This window comes from Rana temporaria, chromosome 11 (genome assembly GCF_905171775.1).
Source record: "Rana temporaria chromosome 11, aRanTem1.1, whole genome shotgun sequence".
In the NCBI taxonomy this organism is placed as follows: Eukaryota; Metazoa; Chordata; class Amphibia; order Anura; family Ranidae; genus Rana; species Rana temporaria.
The window spans coordinates 145145192-145160661 of record NC_053499.1 but is presented as its reverse complement, the minus strand read 5'-3'; the positions used below and the strand labels follow the sequence as shown (position 1 = coordinate 145160661).

The 15470-nt window shown below is 44.0% G+C and overlaps 1 protein-coding gene and 1 long non-coding RNA gene across 2 annotated transcripts in view; both read right to left on the bottom strand.

Annotated features, from left to right (window-relative positions):
* Positions 1-1436, bottom strand: part of LOC120917060 — a 47148-nt gene extending 45712 nt beyond the window's left edge. The window contains exon 1 of the long non-coding RNA XR_005744164.1: positions 1378-1436. This is a non-coding gene — a long non-coding RNA (uncharacterized LOC120917060). The remainder of the gene's footprint in view (positions 1-1377) is intronic.
* A 10459-nt stretch (positions 1437-11895) lies between these two features.
* LOC120917819 (thyrotropin-releasing hormone receptor-like) overlaps positions 11896-15470 on the bottom strand; it is a 53630-nt gene continuing 50055 nt past the window's right edge. The window contains exon 4 of the mRNA XM_040329374.1: positions 11896-12651. Coding sequence (XP_040185308.1) covers positions 12247-12651 — 405 coding nt within the window. The 3' untranslated portion in view covers positions 11896-12246. The remainder of the gene's footprint in view (positions 12652-15470) is intronic.

Sequence of the window (15470 nt, the reverse complement as noted above, 5' to 3'; positions counted from 1 at the left end):
ACTTCTGTACGATGGTGTGTACAACCATCGTACAGAAGCCCTCTGGCAGACATGTATGGTGAAAACGGTCCGACGGACCGCTTTCACCATACATGTTTGTCCGTGTGTACCCGGCCTTAGTGATCTGGATTAATGTCTGAGGTTTACAACCAATGCAAGGGTACTTTCACACTCAGACGCTTGGTGCGATGGCGGTAAAGCGCCGCTATTTTTAGCGGCACTTTACCGTCGTGTTTGCCGTGATTTTCGGCCGCTAGCAGGGAGATTTTAACAACCGCTAGCGGCCAAAAAAAAAAGGTTAAACCCGCCCGCAAAATGCTGCTGCAACGGTGGTTTGCAGGCGGTACGGCCACGCTGCCCCATTGATTTCAATAGACAGGGGCGCTATAGGAGCGGTATTTTCACCGCTCCTACCGCGCCTAAAAGATGCGGCTGGCAGGACTTTTTTTTTACCATCCTGCCAGCGCAACGCGCCTAAAAGATGCGGCTGGCGGGACTTTTTTTACCATCCTGTCAGCGCAACGCTCCAGTGCGAAAGCCCTCTGGGCTAGAACTGGATAGAAAGGAGCGGCTCTTTCAGGGCGCTTTGCAGGCACTATTTGTAGCGCAATAGCGCCTGCAAAGCGCCTCAGTGTGAAAGCAGCCTAAGGGTCCAACGTGTGAGATGACCCATAAAATGTAAATGCAAATACATTGTAAAAGCAGTTTTTTCAGCCACACAACACATGTAAATCGCAATGATCAAACAGCTGACTTTTTTCCTTACGATTAAAGCTTAGGAAAAAAAAAGGGGGGGGGGGTGGTTTACTTCAGCCCATTTTAAAACACAATGCAGCGTGTGAATGGGCACTAAGGCCTGATGCATTGTTAGTGCCTTTTTCAGATTTGCACTACAGTCCATTTAACATGGTTTCCTATGGAACACGTTCTGCGGTACAAATCTGAAAAATGCAAAAAGCACTAAAAAACGCATAGATGTGAATCACATGCTGTGCGGCAATAACAAAAACAATTGCCCCATTGCATTCGGTGGGCAGTACTGCTACAGGAACAAAGTCTAATTGTGACCACACATTGGATTTGAATGGACGCACATACAGCACGCAATGTCATTTGTGCGCTGCAGGTGTGCTCTGTATAGACTGGGAGACAAAACACTAACCAATCACATGCAGCAGAATGCATTCACCTTGTACCATTTCCCCCTGAAATAAATCAATAGAGCTCAGAAGGGCGTTTACTGCCCCCACCATCTTCCCCACCCCACCGATTTTCGGCGCCTCCTACCGGAGAGTGTGAGAACTGACAGATGACCACCTGAAGTCCCACCAGTACATCCAGCGCCCGCCGCCCACTGAGAAAGGGCTGGTGACTTACCCTGAGACGACTTGCTGGGAGCAATCCTTGATCCTGCACAGCACAGCATGCTGGAGTCAGGACAGACAGGTGCGCCATCATCATCACCCACAGCTGACCCAAACAGACTGGGCCTATCACAGCCAATATCAGCCTGTGCTAGGATCTCCAGGCTTCCCATAGGGACAATCTCCACATACAGTTAGAGTTGCCAACTAGTCCCTTTAAAACTGAACACATCTGAATTACACGGGTTTTGTGGCTAATTAAGGTGGTTATTAAACTCACTTGGTGCCTTCTGAGCATTAAATCAGCCTCAGAACCTGTGGAATTCAGATATGTTCTGGTTTAAAGGGATGAGGTGGCAACCCCACATACAGTAGGGACACATTCATATCCATTATGAAGCGCCAATGCACTGAGGCGCTTTGCAGGCGCTATAACGCTAAAAATAGCACCTGCAAAGTCCCCTGAAAGAGCCGCTGCGGTCTCTCCTGGAGCGGTGCGCTGGCAGGACAGTAAAAAAAGATGGGCACTACGGCTATACCGCTGGCAAGCACTGCTGCAGAGGTGCTTTGCGGTGGTTTTAACCCCTTCTCGGCAGCTAGAGGGGGGTTAAAGCACCCTGCTAGTGGCCGAATAGCGCCGCAAAATTGACGGTAAAGCGCCGCTAAATATAGCAGCACATTACTGCCAACTCACCCACCGCCCCAGTCCTGTCTATACCATTCCTCCACCGCTCCTGCCCATTGAAATCAATGGGCACTACGGCTATACCGCTGGCAAAGCACTGCTGCAGAGGTGCTTTGCGGTGGTTTTAGCCCCTTCAGGGCAGCAAGCGGGGGGTAAAAGCACCCTGCTAGCGGCCGAATAGCGCCGCAAAATTGACGGTAAAGCGCCGACGCACCCACCGCCCCAGTGTGAAAGGGGCCTAAAGCAACCCATTCACATTCCGTTTCAGTACGTTAATGCAAGTTGCATTAAGGCAGCTCAGCCATTATGAATGGGTTGCCAACGCACCGCAACATATGAAAAAAGCATGACCAATTTTTCAAGACGCAGCTCACAACGGCATCTGGTATATTTTATACACAGCACTTTACAGAAATATTGTACAATCATATTGGTCCCTGCCCCCAAGGAGCTTACAATCTAAGGGCCCCAACTCACATTCAGGCTGGGTTCACACTGAAGCGAATTGGATTTGGATTTTCACCACATCCAATTCACATGAAAGGAGACTGTAACCGGCTCTCAATGGAGCCGATTTACACATCTCAGGGGTGGCCACTGGAAAAGGGTCCTGTGCATCTTTGGCTCCATTTCATTGGCAAATTTAATCAGAAATTCGGAACCAGATTCGCATCTGAATCATGTACAGGGACGCACCGGACCCCCTGCTGTGAGCCGTGGTCACAGCAAGTGTGAACCTAGCCTTAATGGTGCAATACCAGACATCACATGTGATTTGCACCGCATTGCTGTTCGGATCACATGCGATGTCTGTGCGATGCGATTTCAGTCATACAAACTGTATGGCTGAAATCGCATCACATCCGCACCACAATGGTGCAGGACCTTGTTTTTGATGCGCACTGGAATCAGATGGCATAGGTGTTCACACCATATTTAACACACCTGCCCCCAGGTCACACCTGAGACCTTGTAACACTAATGGGTCAAATGACTCCGGTGAGGGAAAGTGGCTAATTGGGCCCAATTTGGACATTTTCACTTAGGGCTGTACTCACTTTTGTTGCCAGCGTGTTTAGACATTAATGGCTGTGTGTTGAGTTATTTTGAAGGGACCGCAAATTTACACTGTTATACAAGCTGTACACTCACTACTTTGCATTGTAGCAAAGTGTAATTTCTTCAGCGTTGTCACATGAAAAGATATAATAAAATATTTACAATAATGTGAGGGGTGTACTCACTTTTGTCAGATACTGTATATACACCACTTATTGATCTCTGAAGCTCCTCGTTTATAAATCAAACAGATCTCAACCAATGAGTTTTCAGCTTTAGTTACAGTACTACAGTCAGAACAATGAAAGGTGACTTGTTGATATGTTTGCTGTTTTTCCATCAAACCTGCTTGTAAAATCATTCTGTGCAAAATCGAATATTCCCAGGCTATGCTCTCAAATACGGCAGATCGAATGTTGGAAAAAAAAAAAATATGTGAATGGGGAAATTTCACATTATGGCCACTAGTTGGTGCTAAGTATCTTAGGAAATATTTATGCTCCTCAGCTCCATCTAGAGGCCATAATGTGGTATTTTTCCTTAATTTTGTTTTCACTCATTAACATTCGATCTGCAGAGAATATACCATAGAAAATATTAATGTTGTCCTATTCGCACAGAACAAATGCTGTTTTGATGAATGATCAGCTATGCAATTTTTCATAAATACACCCCTAGTGATCTCAGAAGCTCTTCATTGATAAATCAGAAAGATCTCAACCAATGAGATTTCAGTTTTAGTTGAATTACTTCAGGCAGAACAATGAAAGGTGACTGCTGATTGGTCGCTCTGAGTAATCGCTGTTGGCTCCACTCGGGGGAAGTTCAATTGTCGGTTCAGTGAATTATACCCGTGCTAAATGCCGTGTTTGGCGTATCTGTCACCATTTAATTGCAGCCTTGATCTGTGTTTGTTTAGTCCGTGGCCTTATTCCGTCTCGCTCTCGCCGTCACACGGCTGAATTCCCCCAAATTCTGTGACTAATGTGATTAAGCAATTTAATGAAGAGTGTGCACAAAATTCCCAGTGATAAGCCCAAATCTAATACGCCAGCTTAAAAAAAAAAAAAACGCGGCGGAATATTTAATTAATAAACGGTCGTCTGTTTTATTCCACACACACGTCGGCGGCGCTTTTATGTGTACGAATTTACATTTGTTGAATTGATTAGACTTTATTTAAAAATCTGCGCCCTCCGGAAGAGTTCATGACCCAGCGGTACTCCCGGGACATCGACGCGGTTGGTGCTTATTTTACCCATCTTGGCACCAGATACAGATGCCAGCTGAGCAAATTGGTCATGATTGGCTGTCAATTGGCTCAAATCATGGCAGTCAGATGTCACAGTGAGTATACCCAATCTGATTGGTGAATAGTCCTTTGGACACCTCACTGGGGGACTTCCTAATTGGTCCATTTCCATTGCTGGTGCGCCAGCAGAGGGCGGGTCATAACTTCATACATACTAATGTACACTCCTTGTATATATATATTTTACTGTCACCATACACCAATCAATGGAACACACTCTCCTGTGTCTGGAGGACTACAGATCCCATTACTCCACATGTGCGTGTCTTCTGTCTGTAGCTGCCCCCCCCCCCCCCCAACCCCCCATGTACAAAGCACAATCCTCAGTCACATCCTTTATTTGATCAGATAACAATCAGAGGAGACGTTTCCTTGAAGTTGATTTTTATTATTTCACCTTTATATAAATCTGTAACTTTGTATCATATATAATCTGACTTTACATTATTTTCAATGAGATTTCGGTACGCACATGACATCATCGAATGACATAAAAATAGAGCGGGCACATCTATAATCTGCGTATGTACAAGCCATGATTCCATCAGGTCCTCTGACCTGGAAATACGCACGGCGGCGGTTTGGCGCTAATGTTTTGCTGCCGAATATTATCACTTATGTACAATGTAGATTTAAATAAGAAAAGTTGTACGGTAATGTCTCCTTATATACAATACATAGGTCTCGGGGAAATAATTGTGTACATCATGGCGGCCATTTAAAGGGGGGATCCACCCCAAGGCTGCATAGGGGTTTCTGATTAATTGATTATTTTATCTTTAGTATATACATGTTATTGAAAAAATATCCAATCAATGTGTTTTCATTTTTATACACTACATCTCTGGTTAAAGTTTGTTGTTATATGTCTACATGTATGTGTGTGGTGTGTGTAGGGGGGGGGGGGGCAGCCATATTCACTTCACCCATTACTTAGGCTGCATTCACACCTGAACGCGGTGTATTGTACCGCGACAAATTGCAGCGTTTTGTCCCGCGATTTGCCGCGACAAAACGCGTCGTTTTTTAGCCAAAAATACGCCGGAGGGGTGATTAAACATTGTCGACTATGCCGAACGCCGAAGCCGCCTGAAAAAAAGGGTCCGGGACTTGTTTTGAGCTTCAGGCGTACGGCGTTTCGGCGTGGAGATGTGAACCATCTCCATAGCCGACAATGTTAAATCACCCCTCCAGCATATTTCAGGCTGCAATAGCGTCGGGCGTAAAAACGCCTAGGTGTGAATGGAGCCTTAGGCAGGCACTGCTTCCTGCTACTTAGTGCTGTGCAGTGAATGTACTTTACGCTAACGTTTCTAATAAGTTAAAATCCTATAAACTTTAGCTCCATCTAGTGGCCATAATGCAGTATTTTTACGACTGAGGGTATTTCAGGGAAATGCCAAGCTGTGACCACTAGATGGAGTTGACAATGTAGTTATATTATGTATACACATGTATTGGGGAGGGCATACCTGTCAATTACTTAGTGCTAGCTACTTTACTGTAATATGTCTAATATATTTGTTTCCTACAATCTTCAGCTCCATCCAGTGGCAATAATGTGCTGTTATCCTGATTGAGGTATTTCAAGGAAACACTATGTTATAAGCAATAGATGGAGCTGGCAATGTACTTATATGTGTACACACGTGTGTGTGTGTGTGTGTGTGTGTGCGTGTGTATGAGGGGGAGGGATGGAGGTGATCAGCCATATTTGTCTATGACTTAGGTAGGTACTGATTCCTGCTATTTAATGTTGTGCTGTGACTGTACTTTACTGTTCCCCTAGGGCCAACTTACAGGCCAGGTTTTATGTATTACCTTGGGGAGATGCAGACTAGAATACGGCAATCACTGAGCAGCAAATTATATCACTAGTGATGTATTTAAGTTATCTTGAAAACCTGGCCTGTTAGTGGGCCTTGGGCACAAGGTTGATGACCGTTTCTCTAAGTCCCCAGCACAAGTCTAAATCAGTCTTCTAAGACCAGTAGCTGTTTAGCTGGTGCTGACTGTACTACCTAATATACACTAATTAACTATTCTGTACTCTGCTGTCCCTCAATCCCTTTATAACAGAGTAGCTGTGTCAATATGATATACCAGTCTAACAAGCTTGATGCTTGTTAAAGTGTAATATATTCTCCTAGCTTTCCCTGTTAGACATTTCATTCATTTTATTTTATGGAGTATCTATTTATAAAAAAAAATATTCACTGTGCGAATGCCTCAGCATTTGTACAGTGGTCACAAATAATACCTATAGGTTTATTTCCCATAATCATCAGCTCCATCTAGTGGCCCTAATGCAGTATTTTCCTTAAAGCGGTAGTTCACCCCCCCCCCGACACATTTTACCATCGAGACAGGCATTGTAGCGCGAGCTACAGTATGCCTGTCCCGATTTTTTTAACCCCGGACTCACCTTGTAATCGGACATCGTAAATTTCGGCTCCCGCGGGGAATGGGCGTGCCTATGGAGAGGGAGGATGATTGACGGCCGGCCCTGGCACGTCACTCTCCCCGAAGACAGCCGGAGTAGGTCTCGGCTCTTCACGGCGCCTGCGCACAGGCTATGCGCACGCGTCGTGAAGACCAAGCCTATTTCGGCTATTTCCGGAGAAGCGTGACGCGCCAGAGCCGGCCGTCAATCATCCTCCGTCTCCATAGGCACGCCCATTCCCCGGTATCTTCGATGTACGAGTACAAGGTGAGTACGGGGGTAAAAACTTCGGGACAGGCATACTGTAGCTCGCGCTACAATGCCTGATTTTAAGGTAAAAGAAAAAAAAAATTTTTTTTTTCGTCGATAGGGTGAACCCCCGCTTTAATGGGGTATTTCAGGAGCTGGCGATTATTTTAAATATGGTTTCATATTATGGCCACTAGATGGAGCTGTTGATTATAGTAAAAAAGTATTCATAGCCTATGATGATCAGCTCCATCTAGTGGCCATAATGCAGTCATTTTCTGATTGAGGTATTTCAGGAGCTGGTAATTATTTTAAAGCGGAGTTCCGGCCACAATTTCACTTTTTAAATATAAATACCCCTGTAATACACAAGCTTAATGTATTCTAGTAAAGTTAGTCTGTAAACTAAGGTCCGTTTTGTTAGGTTGTTACAGCATTTAGACACTGAAAATAGAAATTGACTGGGGCCATCTTAAGTGTGGGCATCATGAAGCCAGACTGTATGACTTCCTGGATTTCAGCCTTGCAGATCTCGCACATGCTCAGTGCTGCACAAGCAGTGTCAGATCAGGTTTCAGCACCTGTACTGTCCAAGTCACGTGATTCTTTGAGACTGGGGAGTGCACAGACTCCTGGAAAGTTACACCCACTACATTCCCAGGAGTCTGTGCAGTGTAGGTTAGGAAGCTTAAGCACTTAGGTGCAGGAAGTGGGAAGATTAACTATTCTGCCTAGCAACAACACTTTGAAGGCATCTAAAAAAATGTAATGTAATATTTATGGGTGGAACTCCACTTTAAATATGTTTTTTATATCCTATGATCATCAGCTCCATCTAGTGCCCATGATGTATTTTCCTGATTCAAGTATTGGAATACCACATTATGGCCACTAGATGGAGCTGATGATCATAGGATCTGAAAATATATTTTAAATAATTACCAGCTCCTGAAATACTTCAATCAGAAAATTACTGCATTATGGCCACTAGATGGAGCCGACAGTCATTGGAAATAAACATATTAGACACATGACATGGATTATACATAACGCCTGTGTGAATGCTAAGGCATTCGCGCAGCGGATATTTTTTTAGACAGACCCCTACTTGTATCATTGAATCAGCTTCACAATCTCTCGGAGAGCCTACACCATAGGTCTTCAAACTATGGCCCTCCAGTTGTTCAAGAACTACAATTCCCATCATGCCCAGTCATGTCTGTGAATGTCAGAGTTTTACAATGCCTCATGGGATGTGTAGTTCCGCAACAGCTGTAGGGCCGTAGTTTGAGGATCCCTGGCCTACACCAAGGCTCAACCTGTGGCCCTCGAGCTGTTGCAGAACTACAAGTCCCATGAGGCTTTGCAAGGCTGACAGCTTGCATCCCAAAGGCTGCGGCATGATGGGACGTGTGAGTTCCACAACAGCTGGATGGTCACAGGTTGAGCACCCATTGCACGGTGCAATCACCGCTCATACTATTACTTTTCTCATATAGCAAAGTTCAGTGTATATTTTACCTGTAAAGAGGACCTTGCAATTATCAGGGTGTTAGAAACATCTGTAATCTAAGGCTGGCCATACAGTACCTTGGATTACAAGCATAATTTGTTCCAGAAGCATGCTTGTAATCCAAATCACTCGTATATCAAAGCAAGTTTGCCCATAGGAATCAATGGAAACTCAGATAATTAGTTCCAGTGTCACTACTAGTGTATGCAGTACCGCATGTGGCCAGAGGTGGGGGGCGCCGGAAACACTCAGAGACGCTCGGAGAACACTCAGGCTCAGAGAAACTCGGAAACACTCAGAGACCACTCGGAGACACTCAATGACACTTGGAGATCACTCAGAGTGTCTCCGGCGCCCCCACACCTCTGGCCACATGCAGTACTGTACACCCCAGAGGCTTGAATCCTGCTCGTCTTGCGAGATAACGCTCGCAAATCGAGTCAGGATTTGAAAGAAAAAAAACAGCTCGGATTGTGAAATGCTCGTAACCCGCGTTACTCACAATCCGAGGTTATACTGTACATTTTTTTTTTTAGATTTACCAAAACCATATAATATGAGGTCAAACCTAAACCCTTCAATATGTATGTGCCACGATCTGGTCCGTACGTGGTTTGCATTCTCTATGAATTCTATATTCTGGAGCCGCCATGTTTAATGATGAATGCACAGTGAAATGCTTTCCTCCTTAGTTCTCATTGCCTGCTAAAGTCTTGGGACACCTAACCCCCCCGCTAGGGTGACCACATTTCCAAACTACCATTCAGGGACACCCCCCTTCCCAAAAATTAGCTTGTGCTGTAACGAATCACAGCACAGTGATTGGACACAAGAGGCGGGATTTATGATTTCTCCAATCACAAGCAGGGGGCGGGGATTGTGCTCTTCCAGACATTCCCGGCCAGGACAAGTAATGTCAGTGAGTAAAGTGGTGATGTGGCGGCCTTTTTTGGGGGCATCAGCTTGGCCCAGGGGGTGGCTGTGTCAGTTTCATTCCGGGACACTGTATTGTCCTGGAATAATTGTGCCCGGGACAGACCTGCAAGATGCGGGACTGTTCCGGGCAATCCGGGACACGTGGTCACCTTAACCCCCGCCCCTTTTTACCAGACCAGGACCAGCAGGACAGGAAGTCAGCAATCTACGGGCCGTATTATCAGTTCGGCATTCTGTTAGTGCCGAGTTGTACAGAATGGAACTGGCAGATCCTTTACACCAGAACCTAACCCAGGTAATGATTCTGTACATATCAGCCATGTGAGCGCTAAGGGTGGCGGCCTTTCTTCTGCCAGGTCTATTTCTAAGTCTTCTTCCTATGAATCTCTATGAACTCAGGATATTCCTTAGAGCCGGCTCAGGATACGGTGCTTCAGATCAATATTAATTTCACTACCGTCTCATGGTCAGGAAACGACATCTAACTACATCAGGATAGCTGCAGCACTTAGGGCTATGGGTTTTGCAGAGAGCTGCAACATTGTATCACAAGAATAAATAAACAAAGAAACAATTGCCCGCCTATTCCCGCTACCGGGGGAAAAGAGAAGAGGGCGCCATTGAAAAGATCACATGACATCTGGAGGAGGGACATTGCTGAAGAATGAGCATCTCTTCCAAATTTTCATGAGAGATGATCCTCATAAAAAAAAAAAAAAAGTGAAATGTGAAGACTTTAAAGTGATATTGAAACCCAAATACAAAAAAAAAATATTATATTATATTACAATCCCAATTCCAAAAAAGTTGGGACGCTTCGTAAAATCTACATAAAACCAAAATGCGATGATCTGCAAATCTCATACCCCCATATTTTATTCACAATGGAAAATAGAAAACATATCAAATGTTTAAACTGAGAAAATGTTCCATTTTACAATTTTAAGAAAAAAAAAGGTAATTTTCAAATTGATGGCAGCAACATCTCTCCAAAAAGCTGGCAAAGTGAGTGGTACTAACAAGGAAGAGCTGGAAGAACATTTTTCAACTAATTAGGTTAATTGGCAACAGGTCAGTAATATGATTGGGTATAAAAACAGCATCTTAGAGAGTCAGAGTGTCTCAGAAGTAACAAAAAGTAACAAAAATCTGTTACTCATTCTAATAGCAACGACAGAAATGACATTCGGTGCTCTTAATTGAGACAAGCACACACTATAGAGGGATATTCTTTGTTCATATGTCATGTCTGAGGTTTACAACCACTTTAAAGATAAGCTTCTAAGTCAAGAGAGTTGCCAATATGCAAATTAGCTGATCTCATAAGCCACACCCAGAAGAGTTATTTGACTGTGCTCACCTTGTTTGGCATCATTGGGGGTCAGCCCCCCACCAATGAATCAATATGACATAGGTGTCAGTGCCTACCCCCCACCAATGAATTATTATAATTGGTGTACTGATTCAGTGCACACCCCACCAATGAACTATTGGGACATAAGGGTGCTTGGTCAGCCAATGAGCTGGCACGATTCACATTTACTCCAATATGACACGTACAGTAGGAGGCGTGGCCACACACAGGTCCTATCTTATTCAAATTTTCCAACATGTTCCTGAATGTTAAGTCACAAGGACACTAATAATAGTGTTGTTTTGATGTTTTTCAGAAATGGGATTGGGGCTGTGCCCAGTGTAGCCATAACTTATTGTTGTCTTTTTTATCTTTGTAGAGTCTTGAAAAAAAATATATATATATATTTCACATCGGTAGAGAAGTTCATGGTCACTTCACATCATGGATACAAAATACAAGACTTTGGTAGTCAGGTGGTCATTCATAGATTCCTTATACACAACATTGATTGTTTCTTAAATAATTTCATGGAAACATACATAGAAACGTTTGGCAGTTTTAGCAATGCAGAGGTATACAGAGAAATCATATGAAATCATACTGTCAATAAGAAATGGTGGAATTGTGTCTCATACCACACTTAAAAAGCTATGATCACTCATGGTGCAATGTAGAGGTTGTTGATGGCTCGTAGGGTGGAAAGATCTTATGTAGAGCAGTTCACGGATCATAAGCCAATCTCCATCGTCTTGCACTTCATTCAATTCACGTTCTTTGTGCTGCTTTCAATGAATGATGGACAAACTAATCTTACATTCTGGAGCCTCACAATATACTTAAGGAAGGTCCATCTAGGGAAATGGCCTTTGACATGAACTGAAATTACTCAAATATGCTGCCACCTCTTATTTTTAGCTCTCTGGGTTTGGCTAGGCCTGGCATAGGACATATGATACCTTTAAGAACTTAAGACCAACTGAGGTTCTGAAGCCTTCAGAAGAAGAAGATTTTAATATTGTTGACCGGAAAACCAAAAATGAATAGCCAACAAGAATATATCTTTATTTATGTAGATTACGTCTTTGTTCGTTTTACCCTGGGTTAGAACTTGTTTTTCTGAAGGTTAGCAGCCAACCAGAAGGTCCATAATCTGTAGCAGGACTGAAAATGTTGCCAAGATTCCCCGGGCTGTATGTATCTTGGATGTGCGATCCAGGCCTGGTCCTTGACATACGTTGTTTTATTTTCAGTAGTGAGAGCTTTGACGGACTCAACTAGTCCTTTCAGAACCTTTCTTAGATAACTACACCCATATGTAGGGTACTGTCCTAAACCACACTGTAGTAAAGTTCTCCTTCCATCCTGGGTTTTTCGGCTTGTTTGGGCACCACTGTTGGGTTGTCGGGTGGAGGTTTCTCCTTTTTCTCTACCCGGGTGTTAGCATTGTCCTTCACCATGCTGTAACTCGTGGTGGTAAGGTATATGCTTCTCCTCTGGGTGTCCACCTGGCCACATTTGCACAATCTCTTGAAGGCTGTACGAAATTTCTGCGACATGAGGTTGTAGATGACGGGGTTGATTGCACTGTTGGCGTAGACACAAATACGGCAAAACAGGAGGAACCAAGGGTCAAGGTAAGGGTTTTCCATGAATGAGTTGACTAGAACCAGAGTCCGATAAGGCATCCAGAGTAGGGCGAAGAGGATAACTACCACCGCCAACATCTTGGTGACCTATAAAATGGAAGCAAGAGTAATCAATCAGATGCAAGAGAAAAGCGGAGTTATTTTTGGCATGGATGATGGTGGAAATGCTATACGCTCTTTATCAAGAACCAGCGCCAAAACAAAAAACTACAATTCTAGACCAATTTAGGCCTAAGCCTAAAGCCGTGTACACACAATCGGATTTCTGATGGAATCAAATCCGATAGATTTTTTCGTTGGATATCCGATGGAGCTGATTTTCATCAGTCTTGCCTACACACTGTCAGACTAAATTCCAACCGTGCCAAAACACGGTGACGTAAAACACTACGACAAGCCGAAAAAAATGAAGTTCAATGCTTCCGAGCATGCGTCGACTTGATTCTGAACATGCGTGGATTTTTCTCCGATGGAGTTCCACACAGACGATCGGATTTTTTTATCCATAGGAAAAATTTAAAATATGTTCTATTTTTTAACACCGATGGAAAAAAGACAGATGGGGCCCTCACACGATAGTTTTTTCCGATGTAAACAGTCCATCGGTCTGTTTTCATCGGACAAACCGATCGTGTGTACACGGCTTTAGATCTATCAAGCCATCATCTCTTCCCCATCAACAATGCTTTAGATTACTCTGCATACATAGACATTTATATCGGCCAAACTATTTTGATGGAGTTTTTAGAGAAGAAATATACAAATGGGTCAATTCACTAAAGGATTCTGCATGCGATATGAAGGGCATGTGACTAGTTTTTCATAAATATTGCATGGGATAATAAAAGAGTCAATTCATCAAAGCAAAATATCAAATTAAGGTAAAGTGAGGTAAATACCAAAAAAAAAAAAAAAAAAAAAAGAAGAAGAAGGGATAGATTATTTAACCATAGGTTAAAAAAAAGCCAACTTGCTTTAAATTTAACCGATGGGAAAAAAAACGATCGTTAGTATGCACAACCATCGGTTAAAAATCCACGCATGCTCAAAATCAAGTCGACGCACGCTTGGAAGCATCGAACTTCGTTTTTTTTTTAGCACGTCGTTGTGTTTTACGTCAACGCGTTCTGACACAATCGTTTTTTTAACCGATGGTGTGTAAGCACGACTGATCATCAGTCAGCTTCATAGGTTAACCTATGACAACGGTTCTTCAGACCGTTCATCGGATGGACTGATCGTGTGTACGCGGCTTTAGAGTCTGCAAAAGACTTGAGACTGGGGCGGAGGTTCACCTTCCAGTAGGACAACGACCCTAAACATACAGCCAGAGCTACAATGGAATGGTTTAGATCAAAGCATATTCATGTGTTAGAATGGCCCAGTCACAGTCCAGACCTAAATCACATTGAGAATCTGTGGCAAGACTTGAAAATTGCTGTTCACAGACGCTCTCCATCCAATCTGACAGAGCTTGAGCTAGATGTGCAAAGAAGAATGGGCAGAAATGTCGCTCTCTAGATGTAAAAAGCTGGTAGAGACACCCCCAAAACATCCCCAAAACCCTGGAAGACTGGAGGAATTTTTATTCTAATAAAATTACTGAAATAGAAATTCACCACCGTGACTGTTCTGCAGGAAGAAAAAGGCGCCGATCCATCACGGCTGCATTATTTTTCCCCCATGATCCCTTGGTTTTGTAAGCATGGAGCGTCAGCGCACTTATTACCACCAAGCCGTGTCTCTGTGTGTCCGGAAAGGACTTCTCCCCGCTAATTATAGAGTGGAAAATCGATATGTTGCATCTCCGATCGCCGGCTTCCCTCATCTCTCAGCAATTTCTGCTCTTTGATGTTTTGTGCGCGGAATTCACCGCCTGGCTGGCTTTTATCTTCTACTCCAAGTTGGATGGAGCTCAGCGGAGTCCCTGTGTTCTCTCCCAGCGTCTCGCTGCGTGGAGAGCGTTAAAACTTCATTCGTTGTGAAAAATGGAGGAGAGAGAAGCAACAAGGTACTCACATCAAACACGCCGCAACAATGTTACTGAGCTCCATATAGAACACAGAGATCCTGAGCGAGGAAATGACTCTTCACATGAATGAGATGAGAGCCGAGGGGAAATGGACAAGAGAATTAATAAGAGCGTGAAATACTACTGACACCGCTATCAAATCATGGGGCGAGACCCCCGATATCTGACTCTCCTCTCCTGAAATACTCTGCACTGCTATAGGACTCTGCTCCTTCCTCTGACTCTCCTCTCCCGAAATATTCTGCTCCTTCCTCTGACTCTCCTTTCCTGAAATAGTCTGATGGAGGACTCTGCTCCTTCCTCTGACTCTCCTCTCCTGAAATACTCTGCACTGCTATAGGACTTTGCTCCTTCCTCCGACTCTCCTCTCCCGAAATATTCTGCTCCTTCCTCCAACTCTCCTTTCCTGAAATACTCTGCTGGAGGACTCTGCTCCTTCCGCTGACTCTCCTCTCCTGAAATACTCTGCACTGCTATAGGACTTTTCTCCTTCCTTTGACTCTCCTCTCCCAAAATATTTTGCTCCTTCCTCCAACTCTCCTTTCCTGAAATACTCTGCTGGAGGACTCTGCTCCTTCCTCTGACTCTCCCGAAACATTCTGCTCCTTCCTCTGACTCTCCCGAAATATTTTGCTCCTTCCTCTGACTCTCCTTTCCTGAAATACTCTGCTGGAGTACTCTGCTCCTTCCTCTGACTCTCCTCTCCTGAAATACTCTGCACTGTTGGAGGACTCTGCCCCATTCCTCCACCTCATGTCGCGTACACACAATCAGACGTTCCGACAACAAAACCGTGGATTTTTTTTCCGACGGATTGTTCGCTCAAACTTGTCTTGCAAACACGAGGTCACACAAATGTTGTCGGAAATTCTGA